At 33.8% G+C, this 20,024-nt stretch overlaps 1 protein-coding gene across 29 annotated transcripts in view; it reads right to left on the bottom strand.

The window, feature by feature from the left end:
* The window catches only part of Abi2 (abl interactor 2), a 98,039-nt gene that overhangs the window by 6,407 nt on the left and 71,608 nt on the right, over positions 1–20,024 (bottom strand). For 15 of the 29 annotated variants that reach the window (XM_048808367.1, XM_048808355.1, XM_048808366.1 and 12 more), the window contains one exon: positions 10,749–10,922. In XM_048808367.1, coding sequence (XP_048664324.1) covers positions 10,749–10,922 — 174 coding nt within the window. Of the gene's footprint in view, positions 1–10,748; positions 10,923–16,734; positions 16,822–19,658; positions 19,774–20,024 lie in introns of all 29 variants that reach the window. The other 14 variants (XM_048808361.1, XM_048808362.1, XM_048808370.1 and 11 more) reach the window with 2 other exon arrangements.

The raw sequence follows: 20,024 nt of genomic DNA, 5'->3' as shown, positions 1-20,024 counted from the left end.
CATGCCTATAATCCTAACAACTGGGAAGGCTGAGGCAGGATGACTCCAAATTCAAGGCCAGCCTCAGAAATTTAGCAAGACCCTACCTTGAAATAAAAGTGTTTGGGGGTTATAGTTCAGTGGTAAAGCACCCCTGGGTTAAATCCCCAGTACATGCACCCAAAATTCATTTTCCCTCCAGGGAAAGATAAGCACCAGTAGTTTACTTCATTTACTTCTTCATAAAGCTATTCATCAAAAGGAAAATAGATCTGATTTGGTGCAAAAGACTTAAAATAACGAAGGAACAGACATTATTACCCTATAATACAAGTATGATTATACTAATGGTGTCAAAATGCATTCTACTGTCATGTATAATCAGAACAAATTAATTTTTTAAAAAAAATACATAAAAAATAAAATAACTAAGGAGGCAAGTATTAAATATATATACCAAGATTCAAAACACTGATGTTGATGTTCAAAAATGTAAAATCTGTCTAGATTTTATTTAGCCTGGAAAAATAGTTTTTGCAGTCATGAGGAAACTCTAATAAATATTTTCCATTATGCATGTGTATTAGCATCACAATCACAATGGGAATTTAAGAAGTACTTTTGAGAAAAAAAAATTTTAAGAAAACGTTAAATATTTGGTTTCTATATAGCTATGAAAGAAACACAGAAGAGCTAATGGTGTCCATGTCACTTCTCCCAACATTTCTGTTAATGTGAAAATATATTCTAAATTCCAAAATACAGCTGTTCAAATTTAGCATTTCAGTTGAAGGCACTCTAAAAATATTTTGAAGTCTATAAGTAAGCAAAACTTCTTAGCTTAACACATTAAGTCCCAACTTTTCAATTCTGTAAATTTTTCAATAAAACTGACACAGGTACGTTAAAATAGGTTGGAATTCATAATCTAGAACTTATATGTATTAATGTTAATTAATATTATAATTATGTATTTACTTTCTTATAGAATTATATTTCAAATTATATAATTATGTTATATATTATATTTAAGTTTTTATAGGTGTTACACATCTGGGATGATATTCAAAATGGGTTAAGTATTTGGGGAGGGGGGGTTGAGGGGATACCAGGGACTGAGTTTAAGGGCACTCATCCACTGAGCCACATCCCCAACCCTATTTTGTATTTTATTTAGAGACAGGATCTCACTGAGTTGGTTGGTGCCCTTTTTTTTTTTCCCCCTGAGGCTGGCTTTGAATTTACCTCTTACCCCAGCCTACCCAGCCACTGGGATTACAGGCATGCCCACTGCACCCTGCTCTTTTTTAATGTAATGTTATAATTTTATATGAAGTATGCTGCAGAGTTAAATATAAACAAAGAAGGATGGTGCTACACAATGATGGTCAATGATTAGTAAGAGAAGTCAGCTGTCTTCTCTCATAAAATATGAAAGGTGAAACAAGAAACAGTAATCCAAACAAAATATCTCTATACTGCAAACTCCTGCAGGGAAAGATTCATCTCTGAATCCCTCTGTCACTGAATACAAGGCTTTGCATTTTAGACACTTCTAAATGCATCTACATTCTATATTATTTAACTACTCAGTAACTTAAATGTGCACTGGAAAAAAACTGAGGTGATACTAAATTAACAACAATCTAAGAAAGTGCTAAATGAACATGTTATTTATGAGCTAAAAATAATGACCACCAAATACTGTAATAGCATTAGCAACCATATCTAGCAATTAAGTACACAGAACTTGTGGCAAGCTACTCAAAAATCTTTATCCATTTTAAAGATACTCTTTGTATTAAGTTACATTTTAAACTGAGATTATTTACATGGAAAAGAAAAAGTTTATCCTAAGTCAGCAAAATCCTATTTAACATAATTTTTGAATTTATGTATAACTTGTCGGAAGGTTCACTGACACTACAAGTGAAAAGTCTGTGTGAACTACTTTATGCTGTAAACTAAACTGAGAGACATTTTAGAACCTTTTTGATACTGTTTCTATATAACTAATGGTGCTTAGTTAATGTAGCCACATTCCTTCTGTCCCCACCAAACTGTTCACTCAAAGGTAACCACTGGGAACTGGGACTGGGGCTCAGTGGTAAAGCACTTGCCTGGCATTGAGTTCAATTCTCAGCACCACATATAAATAAATGAACAAAATAAAAGCTAAAGGCCCATTTAAAAAAAAATAAAGGAATCTCTTAAAAAAAAAAAAAGAAGAAGAAGAAGGGGCTGGGGCTCAGTGGTAGAGTGCTTGCCTAGCATGGGGTGAGGCTCTGGGTTTGATCCTCAGCACACATAAAAATAAATAAATAAAATAAAGGTATTGTGTTCAACTACATAAAAGGTATTGTGTTCAACTACAACTAAAAATATATTTTTTAAAAAAAGAAAGAAAAGGTAACCACTGAAAAAACAGCCTTCTAATTTTGAGATCATAGATCTTTTCTCCATACACACTCCCCACCTAAATGATTTGGCAAACTTTTTTTTTTTTTTCTATCTCCAGGTTTTTAAAGTAGACACATTTGTTTAAAATAAAGTTGGTTTTTAAGAGCACACAAAAGTTGAGCACAAACTAAGAAGTAGAACAACAAAGTAAGGAATAGCAAATACATGCCTTCAACAGAAAACTGAATGTCTGAGGTAAAGAACTGATAGTGGCTAGAGTCTTTGCACTGCAAAAACACTGTTTAATGCATGTACCAAGGAGTTTGTAGCTGTACCTGGTTTATATTTATTACTTAATAAGACAGTTAAGTAGTCCTTATAGACAACCTGCATCCATTTCAAATAAACACATTTTCTACAACAGAGTGATTATAAGGCCACACTATTTCTTTTAGACAAAATCCTTTAATGCAGTAATTTTTTCTACCAGTAATTTTTCTACCAGTGTTATTCAATCTTTTATTCAAATATAGAGTATTCTAACTGAATTCAGATTACAGATAATTATCAAATGATACATACATCATGACTATTAATTTATTTATACTATTTGCATTTAATATCCAAAGAAAATTTACGACCAAATTCTTCAGAACATATATCAATCAGTCTTACATGCTTATTAATGGATTTCATAGGTATTCATTAGTATCTGTTGTTTTATTTTACTAAATTGGGAATACATCATTTATGGAACAAATAAATGCAAGTGGTACAGCTACCCAAGGATTACCATCTCTCCAGTTAGCTGTCAGGCTGATATAAATCCCCAGTATGTGAACAAAGTCAGATCCAATTCTTCATCAAAAAGTGCTGGTGGGAGGCCGTCAGATGCCTTCCAATATAGATCCCTAATCCAATGGCAAGCAGATAGATGAGAAAGCAGCAGAGACAGTAGAAAAATCCTCAGAAATTCTGCTGAGAAAGTACCCCCTTTCTTCATAACACGCATGCTTCTCATGTTGAGAGCAGGTGTGTGCTTCAAGTATTTAAAAAAGAACTCCTTGCAGGGGATACTTTCTGTCCAACATGACCAATCCCATCTCCAATCTGAGTTTTTCTTTAAAATGCTTTTGACTTCTTTCCTTCTCTGAAGATAACCTTCCTTGGACCTGCAGGTTCTCCTCCTGTAGGCCCAGGGGCTCTGCTCTGCAACAGGGTGTCACAGGGCTGCTTGGCCATGGGGTCCAAGCCCAGCTATGGCTGCACCTCAGCATCAAGCACAAGGGAGGATGTATACTGCCAGCCAGTCCTCGTAGTTCTTTTCTTAACTGACCTTCCTGTGCTGTTTGCAATGAGATTATCTGTGTCCCTCTTCTTGACATTTTCTGCATGATTTCATGACAGTGTCTTCTTCTGTATCTTACACTAGCTTGAGTTTTTACAAAAGCCAGGAAACTAGGAGTCATTCTTGCCTTCANGGTATTAAGGGGAAAGTGAGTGAGGTTACCACTGAGTCACAACCCCACCCCCCAAATCTCAACTCTTATTACTTAGTTTATAGAACATAATTAGTCTTCCTAAACTTTTTACTCAATTATAAGTAAGGATTAAATAGATCCAACTATTTACAGTCTCAAAGCACTATTAAGTAAATCAAGTAATCAACTCAAATTCATAGCAAAGGGTCTTATAAATAGTAAACATTCTATATAAATATACTGGCTTATCATTCCTAGTTTACAAATGGGGAGACCACTTTACATATTCTCATAAGTCTTGCATTATGCCAGTCACAAATCTCATGAAAATATCCATCTCTACCCAAGTTAAACTAAGATTCTTAACATTATCCCCTCTTGGCCTATATGGGCAGTGAATTGAGAACAAAGACAAACCTATGACAGTTGTCTGTTCTCAGCCTTGAAAATCTGAGGAACTTTAAAAAATTCTGATACCTGGTCCCATTTCCAGAGATTCTAATTCAATAGATATGGAAGTATAGGCATACTATATGTAGCTCCCTATGTCACTAATATGGTCTTCTAGATTTCATTTAGATAAAATATGAGGCATTTATGTTGGGATTCTTTCATTACCATAAATTCTGAGATCCATACATATTGTCGCCTATATATGCACTTTATTCCTTTTAATTATAGAATGTAGTTCATTGACTAGACTTCTCTCTGAAAATTAGTTTATCTAGTCACCAAGTGGGTAACATCTGGGTTGTTTCCAAGCTTTGGCTATTATGAATAAAGCAGCTATGAACCTGTGTGTTCAAGTCTTTATGCGAACATGTCTTCACTCTTCTTAAGTAAATACACAGGAGAGGATTGCCAGATCGGATGGTAGGTAATTCTCTAACTTGTTAAACTGTCAAGTGTTTTCTAAAGTGGCTAAAACCTTTTCACTAGCAATGTGTAAGAGGTCCAGTTTTAACCACACCCTAACTCTTGGTATTGTGTTTTTAACTGTAGCCATCCCACACTATGTGTAGTAGTCTTTAGTTTGGTTCATGATGGCTTTAATTTCATTTCCCTAATAACCAATAATGTTGAGTACCTTTTCCTGTGTCTTATTCGCCATTCATTTATCTACTCAGTTAAGTGTGTTTCAATCTGCTTTTTTATCCTGTAAATTGTTTATTTTAGTTATTTTACAAATTTTTTCCCAGTCTGTGGTTTGCCTTGTAATTTTCTTAATAGTATCTTTTGAAGAAGAAAGGTTTATCATTTTTTTCTTTTGATCTTCATATATTTATTCTGTAAAAAATATTTTTCTGTACCCAAGATCACAAAAATTGTGTCCTGAATTTCCCTCCAGAACTTTTATAGCTTAGGTTTTAAATTCATGTCCAAAATCCATTTCCGGTTAATTTCTAAGCATGGTAAATTAAAGGTAGTATAGATGGCTCTCCAACTGTCCTATTATTATGTATCAAAAACACTATTCTGTCGGGTGCTGTGGCACAGCACACCTGTAATCCCAGCCGCTCGGGAGGCTGAGACTGGAGGAACACGAGTTTCAAAGCCAGCCTCAGCAACTTAGCAAGGCACTAAGCAACTCAGTGAGACCCTGTCTCTAAATAAAAATACAAAATTGGTCTGGAGATTTGGTTCAGTGGTTGAGTGCCCCTGAGTTCAATTCCCAGAGCCAACAACAACAATAAAAAGCCTGCTATGTAGTTCTACCAACTTTTATTTTATAAGTTCTTTAGGATGCAAATAAAAACAGTTTTGCTTCTTTTTTTCTAACTTGTATGCTCAGTCCCTCCCCAACCCCCTTACTGCACTGACTGGGACCTCAGATTCAATGCTGAATACGAATGATAGGAATGGATACCACTACTTTGTTCCAGACCGTAGGAGATATAATATTCAGTCTTCATACTTGAGTATTAATGTGAGCTGCAAGTTTTCCAGATGCCTTTTATCAGGCTGAGAAAGTTCTCTTCTTATTCCTAGTTTGCTAAAATTTTCATTACAAATAGGTGTTCTAGAATGTCAAATAACTTTTTCTGTGCCAACTGAAATGTCAATGTTTTTTTCTTCTTTTTAATGTGAAGATGATGAATTACAGATTGATTTTTTCAAACGTTAGGTTGACCCTGCATTTCCAGTATAAACTGCATATAGTCATGATATATTATCTTTTTCATAAATTACTACATTTGACCTTAAATTTTTTTTTCTGTTTATGAGGTAATCTGTAAGATTCTTCTTTTAATAATGCCTGTGTAATTTTGTTATCAAGGTAATGATAGCCTTGTAAAATCAGTTGAGAAGTATTACTTCCACTTCTATTTTCTGGAAAATTGTGAGCACTATTGATTTCTTTTATTAATACTTGTTAGAATTTCCACTGACACCATTTGGGTACCTGAAGTTTTCTTTGTGGGAAGGTTTTAAACTCAATTTCTTTAAAATATATAAAGCTATTAGTTTACCTATTTCTTTCTGAATGAGCTTTGAGTTGTCTATGCCTTTTAGAGAATTTGTTCATATCATCTAAGTTGTTGAATTTATAGGCATAAAGTTGCTCATATATTTTTTTATTATTCTTTTAATTTCTGTAAAATCTGTCAATGATGCCCTTTTAATTCATTCCTGATAAGGATAATTGTATCTTTTATCAAATTTCTTTTAACATAACCATTTTATGCTATAAATTTCTTCTAAGTGCTGTGTCCCACACATCAATACACTGTATTTATTTTCATCAAGTTACAAATTTGTTCTAAGGGTTGAGGTTGTAGCTCAGTGGTAGAGTATTGCCTAGCACATGTGAGGCACTGGGTTCGATCCTCAGCACCACAAAATAAATAAATAAAGATATTGTGTCCATCTACAACTAAAAAATACTTTTTTAATTATGTTCTATTTTCTCTTGAGATTTTTTTGGAGGGTACCAGGGATTGAAATCAAGGGTACTTGACCACTGAGCCATATCCCCAGCCCTATTTTTTGTATTTTATTTAAAGACAGGATCTCACTTGAGTTACTTAGTGCCTTTATTTGTTGAGGCTGGCTTTTAACCCAAAATCCTCCTGTCTCAGCTTCTCAAGCTGCTGGGATTACAGGCATGTGCCACTATGCCCGGCTTAAGATTTCTTCATTAAACAATGAAGTTATGTCATTTAATTTCCAAATATTTGGGAACTTCTGTTGTGCTGGGTTTTTCTTTCTATCATGGTGGGAATTTTTTTGTTTGTTTGTGTTGTTTTGTTTTGTTTTAGGAGATGAGGTCATATTGCCCACATCAGTCTCCAAATCCTGGGCTTAAGCAATCCTCAGTCTTAGCCTCAGCCTCCTACATAGTTGGTTCTACAGACTCACACTACCACATCCCACTTATTCTGGGATTTCTAAGACTTATCTCTGGTATTTATTTCAACTGTATTCGAATAACATATTTTGCAATATTTCAAATGTCTATATTTATTAAGACCTTTCTTTGCGGCCCAGAATACGTTCTATCAGTGAACATGAATTCAGTGCATTTGAATGTTTTAAGAGAATATGCATTCTGTAGCTAATAGATAAAATGTACCATACATTTTAATGAGGGTGAGTTGGCTGGTAATATTGTTCATGTATTTCTGTATCCTTACTGATTTTCTACTTATGTAAAAACTTCAGAATGCAGAGACATGGTGAGGCACGCCTATAAGGCTAGCCTCTGCAACTTAGTAAGACGCTGTCTCAAAATAAAAAAACAACAAAAAGGGCTGAAGGTGTACTTCAATGGTAAAAGTACATCTGGGTTAAATCTCTAATAACAAACAAAACAAAACTTTAGAATGCTGAAATCTAACTAAAGCTATGATTTGTATTTTTCCTTTCCAATTTTTCTATTTTTGCTTTTCAAAGCTCTGTTATTAAGTGTATACATATTTGATTGTTATGCTCTCTTAATGAGATAATTCACTTGTTTTTATAAAATGTCCATCTTTATTGAAGGTAATATTCCTTGCTCTGAAATCAATTTTGTCTGATATTAATATAGCCAAGCCAGCCTTCTTTTGATAAATGTTTTTTCACCTTTACCCAAAATGTTCTCACATTTAAAGTGGGTTTTCTTGTAAAGAGTATGTAATGTTTGGATCTTTTCTTTATCTAACCTCTTGATCTCTGTCTTTAAATTCGGTTTGTTTAAACATTTTACATTTAGTGCATTTTTTTAAAGTACTAAGGACTGAAACTGGGGACACTCTATATCAATGATCTATAGTCCAGTCCTTTTTATTTTATTTTGAGACAGGGTCTTAATAAGTTGTCCAGGATGACCTCAAACCTGTTATCCTCAACTTAGACTTCAAAGTGGCTGGAATTCCAGTTTCTGTGCCACAGCACCTAGCCACTTAATGCAATTACCGATAGACTAGGTTTTAATCTACCATCCTGCTATTCAAATTCTATTTGTCTCATCCGGTTTTTATTTCTTTTATTCCTGCCTCTATGACCCAAGTATTATTTATATTTCAATTTCCTGTCCTACAGAAGAGGTTTGGCTATACATTAGCTAATGTATACATTAATGTATAGCTAACCCTCTTTGTACTTATTGCTTGTTCTAAGGTTTACACTCTTATCTCTCTCTCACACACACACACACACAGTGTATGTTTATATACATAAGTACTCTATATGTTATGTTAACCTATGTATTTATACAAAGCATCTTTATTTCACTCTACCTTCAGAAAGTACACTACCTTATACTTTTATCAAAATATAATTCATTTCTCCTTTCATAATTTATGCTAGTGAAGTCGCTTTTATATTTGTTCTAAAAAATACATTGCTAGGGGCTGCTGTAGTTGTAGCTTAGTGGTAGGGCATTTGCCTAGCATTTGTGAGGCCCTGGGTTCGATCCTCAACACCACATAAAAATAAATAAAATAGAGTACAAAAATACAATAACATTAAAAATACATTGCTATTTTATTATTTGTCATTTTTAAAAGGATTAAAATATGAGGAAAATGTCTTTGTATTTAACTATATATTCACCATTTACTCTTCATTCCTTTTTTGTAGACCTGAGACTGCAGCAAGTATTACTTTTCTTCTGCCTGGAAAAGTTCCTTGTGAAATTACTTAGCATGTATCTGTTAGTCATGAATTCCTAGCTTCTCCCACTTTTTGGTCTATAATGGTCTTTAAGAAGGATATTTTTGCTAAGAAAAGAACTTTAAGTAGACATTTTCCCCTAATTCTTTAAAAATGTGACTTAATATCTTTGGTTTGCGTCTTTTTTTTTAAGTTGTTGATGGACACAGCCTCTGGTCAACAACCAATAAGGAAATTAAGGTTCTCAGGTCAACAATACATGATAAAATGATTCCTGCCAATGACCTGAAAGAAAATTCTCCCTCAGTCAAGCCTAGAGATAACTGTAACCTCAGCTGATACCTTAATGGCAGCCATGTGAATGTCACTGAATCAGAAAGTTTGGCTACGACATACAGAAAAATGGGAATATAATTAATGTTGCCTTGTTTATTAAATTTTGGAATGTCCTGTTAGATAGTAAAATTAAACGTAGTTTCATCAACTGTGAAAACATTTTGGCCATTATTACATCAAATCTTTTTCTTTCATTCCATGTTTCCTGGGGACTCCAATTACACATATATTTATTAAGACTATCTTCTGGGTGCTATGGCACACACCTGTAATCCCAGGGACCTGGGAGGCTTAGGGAGGAAGGCTACAAATTCAAGACCAGCCTGGGCAACTCAGTAAAACTGTCTCAAATTTTAAAAATAAAAAGAACTAGGGATGTAGCTCAATGGTAAATCTCCTCTGGGTTCAATTCTGGTACCCCCCCCAAAAAAAATTCTATCTGTTTTTGTCCCACATATCTGTTGACCTATTTTTGTCTTCTATTTTTTCTATTTTTGCTTTTGCTTTGGTTTTTTTCCCCCTGTGCCTCATTTTGAATAGCTTCTATTGCTGTAAAATCAAGGTTGCTGATCCTTTCTTCTGTAACATCATTTCAGATGTATAAAAGTTATACAAAAAGTCCTACATTTTCTTCTTTCTGGGGTCAGAGTTTGTCACTGCCTGTTGTTGAATGTCTGAAAAACTTTTGTGAATTTTTTTTCCTGAATTCAGTTTAGGAAGTAATATAAATCTGATTACTATTTCTCCAACTTGGCCACAAGTGGAGCTCACTATTTCCTAATAAAAGCTCCCCAGGTAATTCTACTGTGCAGTTTATAGAGATATACTAGGTTAGTAGCTTTGATTTCTTTTACAGAAAATTTCCTTCCAAATAACACACATTTTTTATTTTCCAAGTGGATAAGATTTGGAAACATGTCCTAAGGTACTATGTCATGGTTAGCTAATATACTCAAAGAAGCTTTCCACTAAAAGAAATGCCTGATACTACTATGCAAACAAACAAGAAACCATTATTTTTTCAAAGAATATTTCCTACATAGACATTAACTGAGCTATCTGGTATAGGATGACTAAAAATAATGTTCTAAAAAGAATAATGGTGTTCTAAAGCCATGAGGACAAAAATAACTAATAACTTGGAAAATAATCCTCTTCCTAGAGCATTTCAAAGGAAACAGAAAACCTCCCGCTGGTGACTTTTGTTTTATAGGATTCATTTGTGAAAAGCATCGCAATAGGAACAACAGATACCCATCAATTAAAAAAGTAATCAAATGTTCACAAAAATTTACTAATATGACTTTCAAAATTATGAACCTTAAACTGAATAGATCATACAAATAAACAAAAATTTATCAGTAAAAAATAAATAAGATTATCTTCATTACCAGCAAATTTAATTTCTATTTAGAGATGTCTTCCCATCCCTCCACAGAGCCTTCTGAAACTTACCCTTTTCCAAGTAAGACCTTGGAGCCCATGGTGGGTCCTCTTCAGCATAAGGATCACTATACTCAACCACAGCTGCTTCCTCCTCTTCATAATCTTCTGGAGGAGGTGGTGGAGGGGGTGATTCATCAAAGACTGGTTCTTCCACAGGTGGTGGTGGAGGTGGTGTATCTGAAACTAAGAATGTATGAAGCTGACAACAAACTACACATTAAGCAGAGCTTCTAGATTCATGAAATATAAACCTAGACTTGAAAATAATAACTTATCAAAAAATAATTGGACAGAAGAAGACTTGCCACTAAATATGTTCTAAATCTAGCATGCTGGTCTCCCTCCCCTTTGTGTTACTGCTGATGGATGATGAATAAAGTTTAACCCAAAAAATTACTAGTACGTGAACCTCTCTAACCTTCTTATGCTAATACATAATCTTATTTTCAAATAAATCAGTACAATATTGGTTTGGCTTTATACTATATTCAAGAAGGAGTTATTAGAAATATTAATCTGGACATTTAACCGTATCTTTCTTATAACAAATTTAAATGAGCCCAAGGAATGGTCAAATTTTAATAATCTACTTTCAATTATTTTTTAAAATAGCATTTTATTAAATTTGGGAATAAAAATCATAAACAATTTTAAGTAACTTCATCCATGAAGATGTTTTGTTTAAAGAATTTCAACTGGTGTTGGGGTTGTTGCTCAGTGGTAAAAGCTCTTGCCTAGCATGTGTGAGGCACTGGGTTAAATTCTCAGCAATACATATAAATAAATAAAAAATAAAGTTCCATCAACAACTTAAAAAAATTTAAATTTAGAGAAAAAAAAAGAATTTAAACTAATTTATGATTTAGGCTAAATGTCTGAATGTACTAGGAGAGTAATTTAAATATCAAAAATATCTAAAATCTATAAAGATCTGCTTTCACAGCTCAGGTGTGAAACATCTAAAACTCAGAGAACTCAAAACTTTCAAAATGCTTGGTATACACTTGAGCACAATCCAACAAAATAAAATGAATAAACCTGCATTTGTCAGATGCCCAGTTTTAATAAACAGCACTAATTCTTATGAACTACCAAATTGAGACCATGAAATTCTCTGAGCAATCCTGTTTATTCCTTATTCTTATCTAAGTCCATGAATGAATCAAATGGATTTTGTAAGATCATTTCTGGTGAGAATCAGCTATAACAACAACCTACTCTGTCCTATTTCAGTATTCTTCCTGTCTACTATGCCCTCTGCACTTATCCTACTCTACAAACTTAAAAATGTACTCATTTTAAAATCCTTTAGTCGTATGATTTAATAATGAACAAAAGATATATATGTGATTTTAGCATATAATTTATGAAAAATTATATAGGGATACATTGAGAAATAACAATATTCTCTATTTGTATTTCGAAGGTAAAGAGACTGATGCAAACAACTGCATAAAACCACAGATCCAAAGGAACTTTCAGGACAATCACCTTGAGAAATTGCACTACAAAATTACTCCTGACTTGTGCTGTGCATATTCTGATTTTATTAAAATAAAAAATCAAACTGCAAAAAAAAATTACTCCTGATGCTGTCATTGGCCATTTTTACTTTTCTTATAACTTCCTGAGAGCCAGTTTAATAAGACAACCATAAGCTCCCATTTTTTACCTAAAATAGTTCAATTACTTGAGAATCTAGCACCTTATAATACATTATTTCATTTATCCTTTACCTTGGGAGATAGTGTTTTAAATCTTAATTTTATAGATGAGAAAACAGGATTTCCAAGATTAACTAGTCTCACAGAAGTAAGTGGAAGATCACCTGAAGTATTCATTCAGTAAACATCAAATGAGCGCCTACTATGACTAGGTATGATGCTCAGCACTAAGAAAAGTTTAGTGGGCAGAGTCATGGAGATATGGACAACGAAACTTTCATTTATAATGAAGTCTAATAAGTGCTTTAAGATATTATAGGAACACTTTGCACAAACCAAATCTTTTATGTGAGTCAGGGAAGGCTTCCTCAGATCTGAAGGATAGTAATAAATGTCTGGGAAGTAGTATGCATCATGAATATTTCATCTGATATATAAAGAAAAAGATAAACAAGAAACCTTCAAAGAACTATCCAAAGTTCAGCAGAAAGCATAGGAAGCTGAAGAGAACAAAGCAAGATGGGCCTTACAGCAGTTTGGACCTGTCCAAAGGGCAGTGGGCAGCCACAGGAGGATTTTAAAAAGAATAACCGAATCATTACTGCACTTTTTACTCCAGCATAACTGGTTCACTATAACTGGTTCCAAGTAATTCCAGACTTCTTCCAAACATTATACTTGATGCATAGTAAATATTTTCCATCATAAAGCATCTTCAAAATAATATGCCTGAGAATTTTAAAGGTAATTCTAAAAGAAAGATATATGTCTTTCCAAGGCAAATGCTTTGAAGAGGAGAACATACATTTGAATGTCTAAGTCCTGCCTTGTCTGTATATTAGTCATAGCATACCTCGTATGAAAAAGTTTTTATTTTATACTTTGGTGTGTGAAAAATGTATATAACTACAGAAAGGGGTGTAAAAGACAGTCAGTCCCTGGGCTGGGATGTTGCTCAATGTTAGAAGAGGCACTGGGTTCAAACCCCACCCAACACCTGAAAAGAAGAAAGAAAAAAAAAAAAAAAGGAAGACTCCAAAAGGCAATTAATTGTGATAGTGTGACCTAATTAGGAACTGACTTTTTAAAATACAGGTAGTATTGTTACAATAATGTTTGAAAATCATCTATCATGTGCTTCCAGAGGTTTGTTGATGAAAAATTTCAGTGTATCTACAAACTTTCCAACTCTAATTACTGATGAAACCTAATGATGTCCTGTTTCATAATCCATTCAACTTTCAAGCCTAGATCTTTTTAAAAGAAAATAATCCTTTAGTTCCTACAGAAACATTCCTGCCTAATTGATCATTAGTATTCAACACTGATTTCAAGATCTGACCTTAACTCCAGAAACTGCTCAAACTACTTTGTTCTGAATGAGAACAGAACACCTCACAGAACACGTAGCAGCAACTGAACGGAATTCTTCAAAGTGCATGCTCATCATGATAATTTTTTAAAAAAGAAAAATTTCAAGATTCTTTCCTTTTTAAAAATTTTTTTTAGTTGTAGTTAGACACAATACCTTTATTTTTGTTTTAATTTTTATGTGGTGCTGAGGATCAAACCCAGCGCCTCGTACATGCTAGGCGAGCACTCTACCCCTGAGCCACAACCTCAGCCCCTCAAGATTCTTAATCAATGTGATGCATGCTCATCGTGATAATTTTTTTAAAAAAAGAAAAATTTCAAGATTCTTTCTTAATCAATGTGATTAAATTGGATTTGTGTTGGGAGAAAATTTCTCTTATTATAATGATACTTCAACTTTCCATCTTATATGGAACACTGGAAATTCCTTCAATTTTGATACTCTGATTAAAACCTTTTCTTTTTGGTCTGCTGTTTGGATGCAGCAAAATTTTTTAAAAGAACAGAGAATGGTAACTTTCCATCCCAACATTTAACGTCTTAAGCCTGGCAGAGGATCACCCTATGGGCTGTGCTAGGCACAAGTTGGCCAAGCTAAACCTGGCTGAGAAGACATTTTCTCCCTGAGCCAGTATGGGTCACATGAGAGCCAAAATAACAATTGGCTCCAATAGCATAATTTAAAAACATTAAATCAACCTAATTATATATGAATATAGCTCTAAAATGTAAGAAAATCTCTTAAAAAAACAGTGTGGTAAACATTCCAAGAATTCATGAGGTACCTTTCAAAAAACAGAAGATATTTTTAGAAATCAACAAATAGAAATGCAAAGGTAACTGAAAGACAGAACTGAGCTTCCAGGCCAGTGAGACTGGATTTTAACCAGTTAAAATACTAACACAACTTTAAAAAAAGAAAAGAAAAGAAAATGTGTTGATAGAGAAGGGACATTTAAGTTTGCTACAGGCGCACAAATAAAGGAGGGACCAAAAGTGCCTGCTATGTATCAGACACTTTTCTAAGGCCAGTGAACAAAATGGGCAAAGTTCTTGTTCTCCTAGAACTTGCATTCTACTATTGACGATGCCCATTTCTAAAGAATCCTAAGCAACAGATTGCAAATCTTTTCATCCCATCATTGACACACCATCCTTGTTATAAGAAAGATGCACAGGGCTACTTTTGCTTGATGACATTAAATCTTAAATTAATGTACAACTGACCTTGAACAATATGGGGGTTAGGGTCTCCCCACCCACCCGTAACAGTCAAAAATCCACATATAACTTCTGAAGCTCCAAGACTCAAGTATTAATATAGCCTTGCTGTTGTCAGGAAGCCTTACAGATAACAAATAGCTGATTAACACATTTTGCACATTATATGAACTATATAAGGTGAAAAACTTGAGAACTGTGGAAGCACTTTTACTGCAATACACAATTTTACTAAAGAGATGAACTGCTCAATCAGAAGCAAGACCTTTTAAGTTGATACTTGAAACACTTTTATTGGAAATACATGAGCTCAACAAAATAGCAAAAAGAGGTAGTTATAAAATTATTACAGTAGTTAAGTATTACTATAGTTATTTTATGCAGTTATGATTTAATACTGCATCTTTACATTTATTTATACTCTCAACTGTGCATGATGTTGTATATGATCTATGAGTGATTTTATGCCTGTTTTGAAAATTTTTAAATAGATTTGTATATATTTTATGATAGTAAATTATAATACTATTATCCATAAATATTTTGTGCATTTTTGATAGCCTTTTTCTTATTTTTTCTATATATCTAGGCTAACACAATTGTTGATGAGTTTTTTAAACTGACAAATTAAAAAGAAAAAAAATCCACCTAAGTGACCCAAGCAGTTCAAACCTGCTCAATAGTTCAAACCTCTTGTTCAAAGATCAACTATAATTCCCCTAGTTCAGATTCTATGCCCATTATGTAGCCTTAAGATTTTGATGTGGGCCCTTATGTAGGCTAATCACAATAAAAGAAATCACCTATCATACAGACTATGTGCACTGGTTTCTGTGACAGCAATTCCTCATTGAATGTTGACACAGGTCCCCTGATTTATACATGTAAAGTTTCCTGAGTTTCCCTAATGTTTCCATAGAGACTCAATGTGCCAATAAATTAATTATCTGATTCCACATGCTTCAACACTAAACAACAAACCAAGGTAAATTCATTGCCAGTCTGTGAGGCATCTTCGAAGATAAACTGGCAGCTTGGTTCCCTGAGCCCTATCATGGCATTGCCCTTTTTACACTTGGAATCACAGAACTGGAGAGAGAGTCTCAATACCTACAATACTCAAAAAGTTCAGCAGCAGGAAACAAGATTACTACTACTTATCTGAACAACCCAGAAAAAAAAAAAAAGATGGAATATCTGGTGATTAAAGAGTATCTCCTCAGATGTGATCTTTCTTTTCTTACATATGTCACTATTTCATATTTGACTTATCTTTACAACTATAACTTTTTACTCTTATTTTGGTTATTTTGGGGTTTTTTTGGGGTGCTAAGGATCAAACTCAAACCCTAACTGAGTTACACACTCCTACTTCAGATTTTGCCAGATTTAACGCTATTTGAAAGCTGGGCAAATGGAGCATGCCTGTAATCCCAGCAACTCAGGAGCCAAAGACAGGAGCATCACAAGTATAAGGCCAGTCAGGGCAATATATTGAGACCCTATCTCAAAAAAAAAAAAAAAAATGTAAAAATAAAAATAAATAAAGCTATTTAAAAGTAGAGCATTTCATCTTAATTATTTTATCATTCCCCAATAGCCAATCATACAGTGACTTGTTCATAATATTAAAATAGCTGAAGTATCAGTTAATGAATGACTATTCAGTCAATCATATATAAATGACATTTTATGCCTATAATCTGATCTACAGCATAAAGAAGACATAAACTTACTATTTTCTTGAACTCTGGCCACAAATCCCATTAAAGGTAACTGAGGAGTTACCTGTAGGATGGAGGGAGGAGGAGGAGCAAGAGATACTGCAAAAACAAAAAAAAAAAGGTGTGGAGGATAAGGGGTAAGGGCAAGTTACATTAAATGGAAAGGATAATACAATAAAATGAACATATAAAGGAGGAAAACCACTCTTCACAAACATTTTATAAGCTATCTTAAGGATCACCTTTTGAGCAATAATTCATAAACACATAAAACAAAGTATTAGGGAAGTTTATTCACCCCATCAATGATACCATCCTTGTTATGAGAAAGAAGCATGTACACCAGAAAGCATTTATCATATACAGATCTACTCTAACATATAATGGCAACTGAACTTACTGATATAATATGCCTTCTCAAAGAATTTCTACAGATTATCATAAATAATTTAAAATAAATTTAAATGTCAAAACAGGAGAAAAAACATTATATTCCAACATCTTAAATTTATACTTTGTATTACTTCAATAACAGTCTAATTAATTAAACAAATATTAACTGACTTCCTACTAAGTAGTAAGCACTCTGCTAGGAGACCAGAATCAAAACCTTTCACCAAGGGACTGGGGTTGTGGCTCAGCGGTAGAGCGCTCGCCTAGTGCATGCGAGGCCCTGGGTTCGATCGATCCTCAGCACCACATAAAAAAATAATAATTAAAAAAAAAGGCATTGTGTCAAACCACAACTAAAATAAATAAATAAATATTTTTTAAGAAAGCCTTTCACCGAGAGTCAGATCCTGTTATTACAATTTTTCAGAATCCTAACTACATTACCACCCTATAGAAAAGTACTGGCTTTATTCAAATCTGTCTACTATTCTCCCCAAGTCTTTCCCTCTATCTCAAATACTTGGCAAAGTGCCTAGTGCTAGTAAGCACTCAATAAATGCCTAACCTATAAAAATGCATAAATAATCCATATACATTTAAATAATTTTACAAGATAAAACTCTACATTTATAGTTTCCTCCGAAAAAAGTACGAAGTATACTATGCTTCTTATAAAGACAAAATGCCTTTTATCTCCAAATTACAATCAAGACTAACAGAACTAAAAAGAGTAAATGTATTGCTGTCCTCAAAGAGACCACATCCCATTTGAGTATGGAAAACAACTGTCTTAACCCAACAATATTTGTAGTAATTCCTAGAGATGGAGATGGTGATAGTGAGGAAGACTATAGAAAATGATTTCTAAATAGGTACTTGAAGGAAAGGAGTTCACCAAGCAGACAGGGGTTGAGAGAAAAATCAAGCTGAGGGAACCAGGTGACAGCAAAGGCTTAGAGCATCAAATAGCATGACCAGTTCACAGGTCCAGAAATGTTTCCATATAACTAGCATAAGATAAAAAGAAAGATGAGTGGGTGGATATGCAATAGGGAAGGACCCAAAGTGTAACATGAAAGAGTACACAGTGGAGACTGGGTTTTTTATTTCGTTTTGTTTGTTTTGTGATTTATTTGCAGCACTAGGGATTGAACCCAGGGCCTCAAGTATGCTAGATAAATGCTCTACAACTGAGCTTAATCCCCAGCCCTGAGAGATTCATTTTTAAAGTCACTCAGCCTCAAATCCTTGTGCCACCATTTCCTTGTGTTTGAACAGCATGTCAATTAATTTCTTCAGGCCTAATCTATAAATATGATATTAAAAAGAGGCAATGCAACCTTCTTCACACCCTGTTGCAAAGATTAAAAAAAGAAGGAAAAAAAAACAGGCAAGGCCTGACATACAATAAACCAAGGCAGTTCCTACAAATAGAAAGGAGAGAACTAAGTAATCGTATAGAAAAAGAATACTTGGTAACTAATGATTTAGCTAGCATATAAAAAACAGCAGCAAGATAAAGGTGATTCTTAATTTTGAGCCTTCCAGACTATGAAGGTGAAGAGGCCATTAAATACATTAACCTTGGTAAGTACATACTGGGAAAGGAATAGACTGGTGAGTAGGCAGGTCAGAGAGACAGAATAATGTAAAAAATGAGGTGTATGAAGGTAACTTAAGCTTGAAAATTTGAGGCAACTGAAAAATTAAGTTTATATTAAAAATCAAGAAGTATAAAGAATTATTAGTCATTAGTAGAGATTACAGTTGATGCTATGGATAGATGCAGGGAGAACACATTTAAAGCAGAGTTAAGCAGATAATCTTGAAGAATATAGATACAAGGACAGCCATATAACCCTAGAAATTGGTTTCTTTCTTTAAAACATATCTTTAATTTGGTTTGTCCCTAAAGTCATAGTTCTTGTCATTAAATCCTTGACCTATGTATCTGTCTCCCACTCAGAGGGTTAAAACAATTGTTGATACATTCACAATAGCGTTTCTATACTTGGAGTAAGCAGAAGAGAATAAACAGAAGGTAGCAAAAACAAAATATATAAAACTGAGAAAAAGCAACAGATAACAAATAGAACTAAAAACGCAGATATTAGATGCAATTTCACATTCAATAAAATGAAGTGCTCCTCTTCTGTTAGCATACATTCCATCCTTCCTTGCAACAGAAAAGAGGGAAATTTCTCACTTATGTAATTTCTTTACCAAGTAAAAATTTGGCCTTATGGCCTCCCCCTGCCCCCAAAATGTGTCTAATTTATAACAATCGTTTTATGGGTAGAGTTTGTTGTTGTTGTTTCCAACATAAATATGACTTATTTATTTGCTAGATCCCAAACCACAATGCTTTGAAGAAATTCACCAAAAGCAGCCACAGAAAAATAATTCCAGATCTTCCTTAATCAGAATTACTTTAGTAAGTTACATTTTTTTCAAAGCTACTCCCACAGCAGGTTCAAAAAATCAGTTACATCTGGGGTTTGCAAAGGTCACCCTAAATTCTGTATTTTTTGCCCAAGATAAACATTCAACATGGTAGTCCAAATTAACTCAAGATACCTCAGAGCATGTTCTTTCTGGACCATGTAAGATATCGTCTGACCAGAATGCCTATGAACCAAAATATGATATAACGTAAACCTACCTAAGACTAGATTTACCTTCCTTTGTATTTAGTTCAAAATGTATTATCCAAAGAAAATTTAAGGAGAATTTTGATACAAAGAATTGTTTTCTATATTCAGGTAGGCTTCTTGTAAACAGGTAAGAACGGAAAGTAGGGACTAGGGGTGTAGCTCAGAGGTAAAGCATGTGCTTGGTATTAAGCTCAAGAACCTGGGTTGGATTTCCTACACCATTAAAAAAAAAAAAAAAAAAAAAAAAAAAAAAAA

Source organism: Marmota marmota, unplaced genomic scaffold, assembly GCF_001458135.2.
Source record: "Marmota marmota marmota unplaced genomic scaffold, marMar, whole genome shotgun sequence".
NCBI classification, from domain to species: domain Eukaryota; kingdom Metazoa; phylum Chordata; class Mammalia; order Rodentia; family Sciuridae; genus Marmota; species Marmota marmota.
Note: the sequence above shows the minus strand (reverse complement) of the source record. Positions and strands in the feature narration are given on the sequence as shown.